This window comes from Mastigoproctus giganteus, chromosome 4 (assembly GCF_048544385.1).
Source record: "Mastigoproctus giganteus isolate SK-2022 chromosome 4, ASM4854438v1, whole genome shotgun sequence".
NCBI lineage: Eukaryota > Metazoa > Arthropoda > Arachnida > Uropygi > Thelyphonidae > Mastigoproctus > Mastigoproctus giganteus.
In genome coordinates this window covers 201,136,534-201,154,262 of record NC_143578.1, presented here as the reverse complement: position 1 = coordinate 201,154,262, position 17,729 = coordinate 201,136,534, and the positions used below count along the sequence as shown (strand labels likewise).

Genomic DNA, 17,729 nt, shown 5'->3' with positions numbered 1-17,729 from the left:
ATGGTGTGACTCAAAATGTATTTTCCAGTATGGGCGTTTATCCTGAAAATTCTAGTTCCGAGTTTGGTGTCCATTTTGTATATGGTAAGGTTGAGGAAATTAATTTGTCTGTTTTCTTCTATTTCAAGAGTATATTTTAATCTGTCGTGTATTGAATTAAATTTAATGAAAAGGTTATCAATTATGGTTTTGTTCCCTATTATAAGGATGTCATCTGCATATCGTGCATATAATTTGATCTCTGAAGGGAAAGGTTGTAATATTTGATTCTCTATGGAGGCTAAGTAAATTTCGGATGGGGTCTGAAATTCCCAATCCCATGGGTAAACTGAATATCTGTTGGTATATCTGATTGTGGAACCGGAAATATCTGGCATCTAATAGAAGTAATGTGAGTTCTAGTATACTATTGATTGAGAGAGAGGTGCGATTGGTTAAGGTCCTGTCTTCCATTAGGAAATTTCGTAAGGCTTGTAAATTGGATGGCAGGTGTGCGTTGGTGTATAAAGAGACTATATCGAAAGATGCTAAAATGTCTTTGTTGGAGATTGTAATGGAACTTATTTTTTCAAATGCTTGGATGGTGTTATTAACTTTATATTTTGAAAATCTTGTAAGGTGGGAAATGATCTTTAGTAGAAAGGAAGATAAGTTGGCGAAAGCTGATTTGTTGAAGGAGATTACTGGTCTTAATGGATGGATGGTTGGGTTTGTGTAGTTTGGTGATACAAACATGTGCGGAAGGATGTTATTTCGTATACCGATTTGTTGCAAAGCATGTAGGTTGATTTCTTTATTTGCTCTTAATTTCCTTAGAATGGTATCAAGTTTATTTTTGTGTCTGGAAATATTGTATGTATTATCAGGTTTGTATGTATCTTGGTCAGAGAGGATTTGTTTCATTTTATCAATATATGTACTTTTATTTAAGATCACTATGGTATCGCCTTTATCGGCTTTCTGTATGGCTGTTAATTGTTGTTTATTTATATTAGATTGGGGTTGAAATTTTGAATTAAGAATGGAGTTGGCTTGATGTATTATCTGCCATTTTTCAGGGTGGTTTTCCAATTTGGTCTGAAGTTCTATGATACATTCTTTAGAGGGATAATGGTTGTCTTTTATAGAGAATTTAAAACCGTATTCAAGGCCAGCAAGTTCAGTGGTGGTGAGAGGTAGTGAAGAAATGTTTACAGTAGAAATTTTTGAAAGAGAGTGAGTTTTCTGTGTAAGGATATTTCATTTTCTAATGTGCCTCTGTTCAACGTCATTAACAGCGGCTTTAATACGTATATCATTATATGTGGTGAATTCTATCCAGGTCTGGGTTGTCATGTCTCTTTTAAGACTAAATCTTAAATGGTGTATTTGGGATAGCAGTTGATGTTTTTTGTTGTATCTTTTGCGTAATTCTTTCCGTATGTTAATACAGGTCTGGTGAATAATGAATATGGATTTAGATTATCATTCATAGTTTACGAAATATAAGGGCGGCAAATCTTACCATTTTTTTGGTCGCTAGAGTTTTCATAGAGACCCCCCCTATACAAGACCGAATTTAAAGACGTATTCACATCAAAATGATATGTTTTACTCTTTTTCGTAGTATTCATTTTAAATCAAAAGTTATTAAATTAACATACAGTACTGTCCAGTTATTAAATCAGCAAAAGCAATGCTTACCGATTAAAACACTTTAAGTTGCGCGAAACAGAAAAATATTCTGTCTGAACAGCTAACTTAGGATAATTGATGAAGAGGATTCCTGAATGAGGAAGTTGTTTCCAAAATAATCGGACAAACACACCACCATTTATTGCTCTTGTTTGGTTATATCCTTATAAGAATCAGTTTTGAATGCCTTTGTGATATTTCTCTAAAGCTATTTCTGGATCCAGGTCACGACCATAAAACAATAAAAACAATTTTCACTTTCCAGTTTATTGGGCTTTTCTGTTTGTGCAATCTAATTATAAAAGGGTAGTAAACTCAATCTTATTGCATTTGCAATAATACCGACAGCTGGAATTCTGTGGTATTTTACGTTATTATGGTGAAATGTGTTTCTCCTTCAATGCAATCTTCAATCATGCCAAAAAAAAAACAAAAATAAATTTTTAAACTCTGCTCTTCATTCCTATTTTTGAAGCTTCGTAAAAAAAAAAAAAAATAAATTAATGCACAGGTAGTGAAACTCACTGTGCAATATAAAATTTTGGTAGTATACCTGACCGTGCAAATCAAGGGATGACTATATTTAAAATTTGTCGTGGTTGACCGAAATTAAAGTTGCAATCGACTCATTGGCCACCACTGATATACAGGAACTTTTCTAGCAAGGAAAAGGTGATTATTTCACTTTATAAGGCAATGATTAGGTCGTGTCATATATATGTTTAACCTCATTTTAAGAAAGATAAGAATCTCTTGGAACAGGTGCAGAGAAGAGCAACCAGACTGGTGAAAAACAATGGAATATTATCATCACAAAATACTTCAGTTCTGCAATTTCAAGAAGACTCTTTCTCAGATAATACACACACGGGAACATAAAATGAAAAAGAATGGCTGCAGGATAGATGTGCAAAAGTTTGCTTTCAGCCAGAGAGTACTGATTGTTACCAGGTAGTGGATGACTGTCATCATCCAGTACAACATCACCACCAGCACTTTGCTTAATACATGGCTGGATCAGCTAGAAAAAACTTCGCAAAAAGATCTAAACCATGTAATTTGCTTGTTCACATAACTAACTAGTATAACATGGCACCCATCAGAAAACTAAATTCTGTAGAGAAAATCTTCATTTTCATACACTCTTACAGGAATGCAGGCACAGATCAAATGTCTTTGCTTCAAATCCCTTACTTGTAGTAGGTGATTCACCTGCATAATAAGCAAAAAAAAAAAAAAAAAAAAAAACACTGCTGGCTTTTCCTGAATAACCATGACTTTATCAAACACTACCCCAACATTCACATTGTCTGTGGAGGTCCAATTTGTTTTTTTATGCTAGCACAAAATTGAATCCATTTGCCTAAACTTCATATATACATCATATGATGACAAAATAACTGATCTACAATTTCCTCAGTGCACTGCTTTTCATGTTCTTCTGGAATTTCAGCATATGTTTTCTATTTGCTCTCACAATTCCACAAGTACCAGTTGTTTATCACTAAGATTTTAGAACATTGCAATCATCAGTAAAAAAATAAATGCTCTTTTCCTAAGTTAAGGTTCCATTAGTAAAATTACCACACAAGTGGACTGATCCAAATTTTCATGCCAATGAATTTCTGTAACAGAACCTATGTATATAATTAAAGTCCATGTCCATACTGGAGAGTGTTCATTTTAGAGAGGTTATTTAACATGTAATTTCTAATACTTGTGTCTCTTGACCTTATATTTTGTTCAAACTGAAATCAGGTGGCAATATATGTTAGAAGAGTTAAGGTTATCCTTGCACATACAGGTTTATTCTCTTGATGCAAACTTAAAAAACACATATATATGTACTACACACACACAGTTTCAAGAAGACTTTATATGTAAGTTTTATGATTACTAATTATTTGTTCCCTTAAGCAGCTCTACATGAAGCTATTTCCTTTTGCCACACATGTGTATATTCTGAAACTCATTTTAGCACCCTCCACATAATAGACTTTCTCCAAAGACCAAAAATGCATTCTCCCTTTCAGCAAAATTGGTATTTTGGAACAGAAGAAGACAAATAAGGCTAAACTGAAGGCATAAAGATGATGTTTCACCTAGAAATTGCCTGATTTTGATATTTGAGAATAGAAGGAAGTCCATCTGACTTCCTTCTGTTTGGAAGAACTTCTTTGGAAGAAGTTCTATAGTGTAAGTTAAAGGTACTAAAATCCATATCAGTAAATGCTTCCACTCATGCATAGAAGAAAATGACTTCATATAGAGCTGCCCAGTTTAAAAGGGACAAAAGCAATAACTGGCAAGTTCAATTTTAATTTACTTCTATTAAAATAGTAACACTGACTATTTTAATAGTTTTTCATCAATGTTTCTCTAGTTTTACTTTTTACACATCTACAATGTCTTATAAATAGCTTTAAAGCAGTCTTAATTGGATCTTTAGAAATTAATCTTCTAGAGTAATTGGAATTAACAAAGTAAGATTTTTAACTAACAATAACCTAATAAATAGAGCATTTTGTTGTGTTTATGCTTTTATTAATCTCAACACTAGAACAAGAATAATTAAATAAGGCTTCTACTCTTTTCTGACTGATTATAAATAATTTCAAAACTCCCGATTTGAGAAAGTATTCAAAACATTTTCTTTAATCCTGAATAGGAGTCATTGTGTTAGATGTGACTCAGACATGTGTTTAAAACTATAATTTATAAACTGCAACATTACAAAAGAAATAAGTAGAACAGCAACTCAATACCTGGTACTCCTAACAAGGGTGGATTGTCTGCATCCCCAATTACCACAACAGGCTGTGGGCGCCTTTCCTTTGATCTCTTGGGTTTGGGAGTCTCAGGTTCTTCCATGTTAACTGAAAAAATTAACATGTCTATTAATACATATATTTCAAGTTCTTATTATGTAAGATATTAAAATTCCTATAACATAAATATATACACTGAGTGGCCAGTTTATTAGATATGCCCCCATCATCTAAAGACCTGATTGCCACAACCGTGTCGTGTCTGCATCAGGCCAGATAACCAGGTGCATGTGTGAATGCATACATCTGCAATTCAGTGAGAGAATGGACCAACAGTGTTCTCAGTTACTAGGTCTGTAACTGCTGGACAGACCAGTACAAATATTATGAATACTGTAACCTTGCTGGGGATTTACACATAAAAATTCTAAAGTAGGGTTGGCAACCTTTTCCACCATATGGACTAATTAAAAAATAAATAAACATGGCCTCGAGATTGTGACCTATTACAATACGTATATATATTTTTTTACAAGTACATCTGTTAAATAAATTACACTGGTTGTAAAAATTATAATTTTTTATAATAAAAAAACACGAGCTAAGTATATTAGTAATGGCCACATGGTCCAAAGAAGCCTATGGCTTATGCTGCACCAGCCAAAAAATAAATAATTAATTTAATTTAATTAAATAAAATAATAATAAGAAGAAAATTTGAAAAAAAAAATAAATAAATTAATAGGAGAAAAGGAAACAGATAACCTATGTGATTCTCTCCTCCAGTAGGTAATTATCCAGCTGACCTTTGAATTTCCTCAAACTGTCATCCTCTACCACCCGTGTAGGTAACTTATTCCAGTAATTTATAAATCACTGGCTAAAATAAAACTTCCTGCAATACAGTCTAAACATCTCTCCCCTTAGCTTGAAATTATGGCCCCTAGTTTTAGAATCATTTATCACCATTAAAATTTTGTCCTCATTCATTTTACTTATACCTCTCAGGGCCTTAAACACCTTAATGAAGTTGCCTCTAAGGTGCCTAGTTTCCAAACTCTGAAAACTACATATTCAAAATATTTCCTCATATGAATGTCCTTTTGCCTATATCACCAGGTGAGTTACCTGTCTTTGGACCCTTTCAAGAAGAACAATGTCTTTCTTTAGGTGCAGTCTCCATACTTGAACACAATATTCTAAGTATGGTCTAACAATAGCCCTATATAATGGGATTATGACATCCTTATCTCTACTAGCAATTGATAAATCATCGATAGGACACAATAGCCCTTCCTTGCAACTTGTCTACAATGTTTGGAGAACATGTTGATTGTATCATAACACCCAAGTCCCTTTCATCCACTACTAGCTTTAGTTCAACTCTGCCAAATGTATAAAATATTTTGGAGTGACTATTCCCCAGGAGCAATACCTTACACTTTGCTGGATTAAAGCATAGCTGCCATTTTTCTGATCGTCCCTGAAGTCTATCTAGATCACTCTGAAGAAGCCCTGCTTGGAGGTAATCATTCATTAATTACTCTATCAATCTTTACATCATCTGCAAATTTAGACATCACATCCTCTATCCCTTAATCGATGTCATTTATGAAAATCAAAAACAACAGTAGTCCTAATACTGATCCTTAAGGAACCCCACGTCTAACATCAACCCAATCAGAGGAAAAATCATTTATCATAACCCTCTGCCTCCTGCCCTGAAGCCATCCAGCTATTCATCTAAGGATTTTCCCTATGATTCCAACCTGTTCCAGCTTATAAAGTAACTGCTCATGTGGGACTGAGTCAAATGTTTTCTTGAAATTGAAATAATAAATATTGAAATTATTCCCTAAGTCCAGCTCTTGAGCGACTCTGTCAAAATAGCTAACCAGATTAATTAAACATGAGTTTCCCTTTACAAAACCATGCTGAGTATCCTTCAGAATTCCATTTCTATCTAAATGATCCTGAATTCCACCCCTGATCACTGCTTCCATGATTTTCCCCTATTACTAAAGTTAGACTGACCGAGCAGTAATTTCCCACTTCACAAGATCTTAGAACCACCCTTAATGTATTGGAGATACATTGGCACTTTTCCAATCCAAACAGAATCACAACCAAGTCAGTGATGCTCTCATAATTAGCCTCAATGGTTCAATGCACTCACTGCTGCCTCCCTTAAGATTATAGGGCATATGCCATTAACCCCAGGAGCCTTACTGGCCTGTAGGCTCTAAAGTTTTTTTTCATTTTATAAACATATGAAATTTCAATGTCATTAGATAAATTATAGAATGTCTTAAAATACCATGTGATTAGGCTAAGTTTCAATAGCAAAAGCTTAATTTACGGTACTCACCTTGGATGATCTGCAGTTGTTATTTGGGTGAATGACTAATTTTCTTGGGTTTGGGTAATTTAAAGTTAAATAGATTGATTTGTAAGTTTACGGATGATGAAAATAAATTAATTAAAAACGGAATTAAAATATGCGCAAGGAAGCAGAAATGCACAACTCCATCCCTGGTTGTCAGGGAGAATTAATTAATTAAGAACTCTAAAATATGTGAAACAGATGAGGCCAATAGTCATAACGGTAGACTTTTGTTTTGTCTTCAGTTGGCAAAGTTAGTGGAGAGAGAACACGTGCTGTATTTAAAGGAATTTCTATGTTCCTGTGATGCACTTTGCGACATGTGGAAATCTCAAATGTGTGAAATTCCAAACCGGGGAAAGGTTGGAGGGTAGTTTTGCATTTATGATGTTTAACTTAGAGTGGTGACGGAACCATTCTATAATGAGGGCTTCTTATTGGAGAATTTTGTAACTGGTTTTTAGTTTTACTATGGTAATGTCTGAATCAACTGGGAGGGGGGGGGGGTTGTGGGAATGTACGTGTAATGTGAGCTCAGTGCTGGACTGTCCTGTTCTGAAACTGTTATAGTGATAATATGCCTGTGTATTAGAGGTTTTAGTGGAACCGAATTTAGTTGTAGTACTTCCAATATAGCAAGCATTGCAATTTTTTTGGCATTTAATCAAATATATAATATCAAATTTCCAACACGCGTGCATACTACCACTTTAATAGTTTCAAAACTAATTCAGCAAGTACAGAACTAACACAACACGTCCAATCTCAAAATCACAACCCACTCATCGATTCAGCCATCACAGTAATTAAATTAAATTCTAGCTACAAAATCCTTGAAAACGAAGCCCTCGTTATCGAATGGTCTAAGCGCCATACATCGCTCAACGTGTTAAACAAAAAGATTCCCGCCAATTTCTCCCCCATTCGGAATTTAGCATGTATTAAGTTTCCACGTGCACTGAAATGCATTTCGGGAACCCAACCCGTATATAACACAAGCGCGCTCTCTTCCCCCCCCCCCACTACAGCTAACTGAAGACGAGGAATCTCGGAAGACGCTCGTGCGCGATTATTAGCTTCTAATTTTTCTCTTCATTTAATTTAATTAGGCAACCATAGAATGGAAGGTGCACTTTCCTTTCTTAAAAATTTTATAGCCCATAACTTAATTTTAAACCCATAACCCCTGTAAGGTATTAGAATCCTAGAACCACTATGTATGTGGTAAAACACTCCACCAGCTAAGCGGATTACTATGAGGTGAGTGCTGAAAATTAAGCTAAGCTATATATACAATCTAGTTATTACATTACAGCACATAAGGACTCCTTAAAAATCAAGAGTCAAATATACAATGTTGTTCATGTCACTTGTCGAGTACTTATGTGTTTTTTTGTATGCATTGAACAATGATCCAAGTTTATTATATGCGGAAAATATAAGTGTAATGTCTGTGCCCGCGAACACTCAGCGGAATTGTCCCACGAGACCACTATGGTAGGGGAGGATACGTGTTTCCTTTTGTGATGTGTTTAATTGAATTATTGGTTGTTTTTTGCAATGGAAATAATGTGTTGAATTAAATGGAGTGGGTAGTCCCTAGCCATGAACTTTTTCGTGAGGTATTGTAGCTCAGTAAATAAGTCGTCCTGCAAAGTGCTGTATTTTATGGCGTTATGGATTTGGTTGAAAAGAACAGCTTTTTTTGTGTGCTAAGTGGGTGGTGTGATGCAAAGTGTAGGTATTTCCCTGTGTGTGTTTTTCCTAAAGATCTTGGTTCCCAGTCTGGTGCCTGTTTTGTATATAGTAAGGTTGAGAAAGTTGATTTGTTTATTAACTTCTGTTTCAAGTGTGTATTTCAATCTATCATGTATTAAGTTGAATTTAGTAAAAAGATTGTCAGTTGTGATTCTATTTCCAATTATAACTATATCGTCTGCGTATCGTATATATAGTTTTATCCCTGAAGGGTAAGGTTGTAGAATTTGGTTTTCTATTGTTGCTAAATAAATCTCAGATAAAGGAGTGGAAATACCTAGACCCATGGGTAGGCCAAGTGTTTGTTGGAATATTTGGTTATGGAACCTGAAGTGTCTGGCATCTAGTAGTAATGAGGTAAGTTCTAGGATATTGTTGATAGAGAGAGGTACGGTTGATTAAAGTGTTGTCTGTCATCAGGTATTCAAAGTAAGGCTTGTAATGTAAATGGTATATGTATGTTTGTGTATAATGATACTACGTGAAAAGACGCTAAGATGTCTTCATCGGAGATTATGGTGGTGGTGCTTATTATTTCGAATGCTTGATTGGTGTTGCTGATTTTAAATTCAGAGAATCTTGTGGGGGGGGATATAATTTTTACTAAAAAAAGTGGATAAACTGGCGAAAGCAGATTTACTAAAGGAAATTATTGGTCTTAGGGGATGGCCAGGTTTGTGTAATTTGGTAATACCAAACATGTGTGGGTGAACATTGTTACGTATGCCGATCTGTTGTAGAGTGTGAAGGTTAATTTCTTTGTTTGATCTGAGTCTCCTTAGGATTACATCGAGTTTATTTTTGAGTTTTTAGGTGTCTTGGTCGGAGAGGATCTGTTCCATTTTATTTATGTAGGTGCTTTTGTCTAGGATTACGATTGTGTCGCCTTTGTCCACTTTTTGTATAATGATATCAGGGATGTTACTTAATTTATGTATGTCAAGTAGCTGTTGTTTTTTTATGTTGGGTTGAGAGGTAAGTTTTGAATTAATTACTGCGTTGGTTTGGTGTATGATACGCCACTTATCGGGGTGATGTTCTAGTTTTGTTTGTAGTTCTATGATACAATCTTTTATGGGGTAACAATGGGCTCTTATGGTGAAATTAAACCAGTGTTCCAATCCTGCGAGTTCAGTGGTAGTAAAGGTTTTTGAAGAAATATTAACGGTAGAGATTTGTGGGGGGTTTTTTGTGTAAGCGTAATCCATTTCTTAGTGTGCCTTTGTTCTACGTCTTGGAGGGCTGCATTAATGCGTATGTTGTTGAGGTCGGTGAATTCTATCCAATTTCGGGTTGGCATCTCTTTTTTAAAATTAAATCTTAATCGATGTATTTGGTGTAATAGTTAGTATTTTTTATTAAACCTTTTACGTAGTTCTTCTTGTATAATAGCAATAGAAGTTTGGTGTATGATGTGCGGGTATTGTTTGCAAACGTTTTTAGGAAAAATGTGAGCGAATTTTGGAATTAGGTTGTGATTAAGGCATTTCTGTAGAAATGAAATATGCAGTTTGTTAGTAAAATACTTAAGTATTTTTGAAAGATGTCTTTTTATCTGGCACGTTCAAAGGCATCAAGGACAAGATTAGCTAGGCAGTGCAGATAAGGTGTATTTATGATCGTTAAAAATATCTTATGAATTGACATTAGATAAATTATAGAATGTCATTTCTATAATTTCATTTCAATAGCAAAAAGTATCATTTCAATAGCAAAAGCTTAATTTACGGTACTCACCTTGGACGATCTGCAGTTGTTATTTGGGTGAATGACTAAATTTTCTTGGGTTTGGGTAATTTAAAGTTAAATAGATTGATTGGTAATGAGATGAGAATAAATTAATTAAAAACGGAATTAAAATATGCACAAGGAAGCAGAAGTGCACAACTCCGTCCCTGGTTGTCATGGAGAATTAATTAATTAAGAACTCTAAAATATGTGAAACAGACGAGGCCAATAGTCATAACAGTAGACTTTCGTTTTATTAAAAACGTCTATATATAGTATAACACATAAGTACTTGACAAGTGACATGAACAACATTATATATTTGATTAAATGCCAACAAAATTGCAATGCTTGCTATATTGGAAGTGCTACAACCAAATTCGGTTCCACTAAAACCTCTAATACATGGGCATATTATCACTATAATAGTTTCAGAACAGGACAATCCAGCACAGAGCTCACATTACACGTACATTCCCACAACCACACCCCCCTAATTGATTCAGCCATTACCATAGTAAAACTAAAAACCAGTTACAAAATTCTCCAATACGAAGCCCTCATTATAGAATGGTTCCGTCACCACTCTAAGTTAAACATCATAAATGCAAAACTACCCTCCAACCTTTCCCCGGTTTGGAATATCACACATTTGAGCCGCATGTCACAAAGTGCATCACAGGAACATAGAAATTCCTTTAAATATAGCACGCATTCTCTCTCCACTAACTTTGCCAACTGAAGATGTTTTTAACAAAATGAAAGTCTACCGTTATGACTATTGGCCTCATCTGTTTCACATATTTTAGAGTTCTTAATTAATTAATTCTCCATGACAAGAAGGGACGGAGTTGTGCACTTCTGCTTCCTTGCGCATATTTTAATTCCATTTTTAATTAATTTATTCTCATCCCGTAAACTTACCAATCAATCTATTTAACTTTAAATTACCCAAACCCAAGAAAATTTAGTCATTCACTCAAATAACAACTGTAGATTGTCCAAGGTGAGTACGGTAAATTAAGCTTTTCCTATTGAAACTTAATTTCAATGTCATGAATTACATTTTTTTTCAACTTCACTCCCATAATTTCCCATTGACCCAAAGGGTTTTTCTTCTGTAAATATTGATGCAAAGTAACTGTTGAGTTTTATTATTATTAGCCATACAATGCAAGGAAGTCGTGAGGCTTTTGCTGCACCAGCCAATTTCTGAGTTATCCTGAGGGAGGGAGGGAGGGAGGGAGGGAGAGAGAGAGAGAGAGAGAGAGAGAGAGAGAGAGAGAGATGATATCCAGCTAAGGACCATGGGTGTGCCAAGCCCATACTCACCAGATGTGAGCCCCTGGGGATACTTGAGCTGGGGGCATCTAATACTATCCCAAGTCCATTACACAAGGGTCCGATCTGGTTTGGCCTTCTTCTTCTTTGCATTTATATATGTGAATAATTCCTTATCCCAACTCTTTGCTCTCTTTGCCAGTGATTTCTCATACTCTGCCATTGCCAGCCTAACTTTTTATGTGGCATTATTACAGATCAATTTGTAGCTGTTATAGGCTTCAGTACTTTTTATTGCTTTGTGACTTTTCCATGCCATCTCTTTCTGCTCAAGTAATCTCGCAACCTCCTTATTCATCCAACTTGGAATCTTTCTCATGGAGTATTTTTTTTAATGGTATATAAGCATTCAAGCTTCTGTGATTAATGTTTTAAAAGTATACCATAATTCAATTGTATTTGTTCTCTGTGCAATATCTACCCAGTTAACAGAGGCTATGTAGCACCTTAAGCCATTGTAATTTCGTTTCCTTTAATATAACTCATTCCTTTACTACTACTCCCCCCCCCTCTCTCTCTCTCTCTCTCTCTCTTCATTGTCCGCCATAGAACTCGATGATCACTTCCTGCTTCTGGTTCCTGTACTGTCAGCCCTATTATGTCATCTAGTTTGTCATCTAGTTTCTTTTAATAAGGTTGCTTCGCTCCTCTCAGACTTGTGTCACGTGAACCTGAATTTTACATTTATTTTAATTTTTTTAGTTGGGGGAACCCTCCACATCCCTTTCTAATAATCAAAAGATGTATTATATTATTTTATTATACTAAAAACAAATTAATAACAAAACCATCATTTATATATTTGATTATAAACAACACTTCTTGTACAATTTTTTTGATTCATTTTCTGTTAATACAAAAAGATTTTAAGCTGCCTTCACTCTGCTTCATCCAACATACAATTGTCCAAGAGAAAAACATGATTTTAAGTCAACACCAGCCTTAGATAATGTTTGATCTTGACTTTTGTTTATTGTCATACTGAAAGCCAATTTCACAAGAAATCGTGAAAAATGAAGTTATATTCCCCTTCGTTTGAATACATATGAATCCGTGGAATATATATGTTCAATCCAGCTCTATCACCTGTGACGTGTTCACAAACCAAACGTTTCTTCCTTACATAGTCTTGTACCATTGCAAATTCTATTTTTTATATATGTTTTTTAAAATCATAACAATTGCATTTACCTTTAATAGTAATTTATGCAGAGGTAAACCTGAAGGCTGCAGAGAATAAAGTGCTTTGGGTGTTACAGAGTTGTATTCTTCAGCATTACAACTATCTGGCATAATCTGGTCTGATGAAAAGATTTCATCAGACCAACGGATAAAATTTTTTCATTTATTTGTTAGGGCTAAAATTGCACATTTTCGTATCTGTAAAAATTAAAAGCACTATTTTCCAAAATATTCTTTTATAAAATTTAAAGACTAAAAAATTAAGAGTTCGTAAAAGTTAATGTATCTATCCTTCTTATTGCACTGTCTATACAGCAGGCCCCCGTTATAACACAGTTCGCTTTACACTGATTCGCTATAACGCTGTCACAGATCACTATAACGCTCTTTTACAGATTGCATTTTTAACGAAATCATTTCATTTGATGGAGTCGATAGCTTGAAAATGAATAGTAAAACAGCATTAAAACGTTTCCCATGCAGATTTGAGAAATCTTCCCACGCTGGGTGAAACTTTCTCGCACGCTAATTTAATTTCAGTACAGTGACTTGATCTAGTTCCGAGATCAACATTTTAAAAAATTATCAAGTATATTGCTTGTAATATTTGCGTTATATGCATTTATCCAAAGTCTAGTCATCACTCAGTACAGTATTAGACATGGTGCGTAACGGACAGTTTACTCGAACGTTGTATCATAATTAATGCAACCAACTCAGTTACATTTTCGAAGAGCTAATAATGGCCAATAAGAATGAAAAAGAAACAATGGGCGCAGTACGAAGACTATAAATGTAAGAAAAAGACTGAATTTGAAAATTAAATTAGACATTTTGAAGCGAATCGATTCCAGTCAACAACAAGTGGATATGTGCCATAATTTAGACATTGTAACTTTAACTGTAAGAACAATTATAAAAAAAAATAAAGAATTAATTTTAGCAGCGGGATAGATAGCTGGTCCACTGCAAGCAACTAGGACTAGGGTGGCTATTAGGATTGAAATGGAAAGACTAACTAATTTTATTGAAGATAATATTCCAATGCAGAATTCAGTTAAGTTAAATATTTAAAAAAAAAAAAAAAAAAGAGAGAGAGAGAGAAAAGCGAATATGATGATCTGAAGAAAACTCGCCTAAAAAAAAAAAAAAAAAAAAAAATTTGGAACCATTGTAAGGGCTGGTTGAATAGATTTAAAATCCAGGGAGAAGCCACTAGTGCAGATCAAGGAGTCAAAACTGTCAAAAAAGAATTTGTTATAATTATTGAAGAGGGGTATTATACTTAAGTCCTGCTTCATAGATGAAGCAGGACTTAAGTGGAAATGAATGCCTAAAAGAAGTTTCGTATTGAAAGAAGAAAAAACATGCCAAGTTCCAAAGCGGCGAAGGATCGGTTGACTTTACTGTTGGGTGGTAACGCTGCAGGGGATTTAAAATTAATACCCCCTTTTAGTTTATTTGGAAGAGGGCCAAAGTTCAACCCAAAATCGACACATTTTTCTTGATTAAATTCATCAATTAAATTAAATCAATTAAAATTTGTAAAATAAGTATCTAATACAGAATATTTTATATGTACAAATATTTGAATATTAAATATTTTGACTGACATTTGTGCATTTTAACACTACCGTTTATTATTGATTAGGAAATATCCTATGGCACCGACCGCAACTCACAAATACAATTATCAGCATTAAGCGGGGGTCACCTGTATATAAAAGCATCTTAGAGACAGACCTGACGATCACTTTGTTGTAGTATGACACAATAGCAGTTAGCCCCACCTTGTGGAAAGCAAAAAGTCTACACATGAAAATCCAAAATATTCTTTTATATATAGATGAGCTTTTTTTTTATTATTTTTTTTATTTTTTATTTATTTTTTTATTTTTTATTTATTTTTAATTTTTTTTGGCTAGTCTACCAAAAGCCTCAGACTTCTTTGCATCATATGGCTAATAGTAAAGAAGTGAAAGAACAAGCATTAAAAGCAAGTAGAATATCACTGAGACAAGGTGGTGTGAAAAAAAAAAATTAGGAAAATCCATCCATTAGGAGCTGAGTTATTACATGCTGATGGATGGACAGACAGACAGGCACTGTGAAGACAGGTGCATTATGCACATATGCTAACATGCCTATATACTCCCAGGGGCTCACATCTGGTGAGTATGGGTTTGGCACACCCAGGACATCATCATTCTTCACTTTCTTGGTGATTCCCTTCTACTTATCTCTCTATCTGGGTAATTTAAAATTTTTTTTTTTTATTTTTTTTTCTGGTGCAGCGTAAGCCTCAGGCTTCCTTGCACCATATGGCTAATAATAATAATAAAAAGAATGAAAAAACATTGATAGGATGGATAAATCATAGGTACACAAAACTGGATATGCATAGGCAAATGAAATAGAGGAAAACCAGGTTAAAGATGGAGAGCTGATATATCCTAAAACCAACAATCAGTATGAATAACAGGAAAAGAAGAAAAAAAATGAGGAGTCAAAGGGACTTATTCTCCACTGTAAACCTGAAGAGTTCATAATTATGTGCATTACTCTTCCCTTGAGGATCCAACCCTCTAAATTGAATCTCTGCATTAAATAGTCATATTAAATTTAGAGAAAATCACACTAAGATGTATTAGTGAAATCTCTGTGTTAATCCCAATGTCTATGTTAAATAGTTTCACTAGAAACTGCCTGAACTGAAAACTCAACCAGTGAAAACAATACAGAAAAGGAATTCCGGAATGTGATCCACATACTAATGACATACATCTTATTTTCAGATGTTCCACTTATGCCAGTAGCCGTTTCCCCTTTCGCTCTATCAATATCAATGGTCAAAGCATACTTTATGCTATACTGTGAATAACAATATCATTAGAAGAGCAACAATGTGAAAATTATGCAGAAATTATTCAATAATTTTAACACTTTACACTAAACAGCCTGCCGAGTTAATAACAGTTAATTTAGATCAATTGTAAATGTAGAGATTTCTATATTACCATATCGTCCAACTTTTAAATACTGTAAAATCTAAAACTTTCAAGAGGTCCACTTTTCCAGATAGCACTGGAAGTGTTCTGCAACATCTCTTCAAACTTAGTAATAATAATTGATACATCGTACAATGGCTTCCATGGCTGAGTAGTCAGGAACAGGAGTGCAGTAGCACGCTGTTTAATTAGACTAGTGGTTCAAGCCCCTGACTGCTAAATACGGTCGATCTGCCATCCCACATGGGGCCAGTGTGGCAGATTATGGTCCATTTCCCTCAACATGAGTTGTTGAGAAGGCTTCCATCCTACAGTAGGCTCATAATGGCTGCACTTTACTTTTTCTTTTTTTTATACACAATGGAAAAGTTATGTCATTATAAAATGAAATAAACTACATTTTAAAATGGTTTGTTTTGTTTAGATCAGTGGCATACCTTTTTTTGGTGAAGAATCCAATTTTTAAACTAGCTGAGTTTTATCAGCTCAGAATCCTCACTGAACAATGTAGTGAATGAGAGATAGCTGGCTAAAGTTCCAATTATAGTCTACAGAAAGTCCAACATCGACAAATTTCACCTAGCTTATCAACAATCTTTTTTTTTTTTTTTTTTATTTGGGATTACCATAAAAAAATAAATAAATAAAAAGAAAAATTACTGTAATTACAACAAAAAACACAGTTAGGTTATAAATTAAAACAAAACAATTGAAGTAATAGTCTTACATCTGTTATGCTGAACGAAATTAACTGCCATATTACTGGGAACAAAGGAAGTTCCACTTTCCTTCTTTGTCATCCGCTCACGGAGCAGCTGTTGCTTTGCTTCTTCTGTGGACTCAATATTACGGATCCGTTCCCTACAAAATTATTCAAGATTAAAAATTAAAAGACCATCACAGCAACATATCTGTTCAACCGTTTTAAGTTAACTATAGATGCAACTGTAACATAGTTCTGTAATTTACACTTCAGGAGAGGAATGTACACATACCCTGTCAACATACCATGTGAATAATACACTTTTTATTACACTGCGAAGTCAGCAGAAAGCAGACCTCACTCCACAGTGTAATAAGGCATGAGATTAATGAAATTGAACTTTCAGAGGATTATTATTTATTAGAAAACTTTCATTACTAAAGGTGAATAAGACTCCTGGAGCTGATGGAATATACCCAGCAATTTAGAGGGTGGTGGTGAGAGAGTATGTTGCTGTTATTAGGAGCATTAGCAACTAAGGCCATATTGCTCCGGGATATGCGGTGGTCATTCCCTGACCTTTCCGCATCTTCCATATTTGGTGGTAATGGGCTCGAACCCCAGTCTAATCAAGAAGCGTGTGCTACGCACTGCTGCTCCTTCACACCTGGCTACGGAGGCACCGTGAGAGAGTATACTGAACCAATTGAGATTAATTATGAGAGCATCACTGATGTCTCCCGGAGTCTAGCAGACATTCTCTTGGATTGGAAAGGTGACGATGTGTCACATGCATAAATATGATTCTAAAAGTGATGAGAGTACCAACCAGCCAATCTGACTTTAGTGATAGAGAAAATCATGGAAGCAATGATCAAGTATAGGGACATTTAGAAGTGGAATTCGGAAGGAAACAGTTTTTTTTTAATGAAAACCCCAAACACGAGAGGTATTAGAACCTATAGTATAAGTACCGTGTTTGGGTTGGAGGTTGGAAAGACGAAGGAAGATATTTGTTGACATTAGACTTGAACTTCTGTAATTTTCAGGAAATACGTATGAAGGAAGATTGTTCCAGAAAACAGCAGTTGAATGAATAAACGAGAAAGTTGAAAAGTTGGTTCTGTGAGTTTGAAGTTGGACAGAAAATGGATGTTGACTGGTGGCGGCACATATTTGGACTG

General features: G+C 34.7%; 1 protein-coding gene across 2 annotated transcripts in view; it reads right to left on the bottom strand.

Moving 5' to 3' along the window:
- LOC150087324 (splicing factor C9orf78) overlaps positions 1 to 17,729 on the bottom strand; it is a 163,374-nt gene that overhangs the window by 14,165 nt on the left and 131,480 nt on the right. For both annotated transcript variants that reach the window (XM_090371989.1, XM_090371990.1), the window contains exons 8-9: positions 16,570 to 16,703; positions 4,440 to 4,550 (exon numbers count right to left, since the gene is read on the bottom strand). In XM_090371989.1, coding sequence (XP_090228115.1) covers positions 4,440 to 4,550; positions 16,570 to 16,703 — 245 coding nt within the window. The remainder of the gene's footprint in view (positions 1 to 4,439; positions 4,551 to 16,569; positions 16,704 to 17,729) is intronic.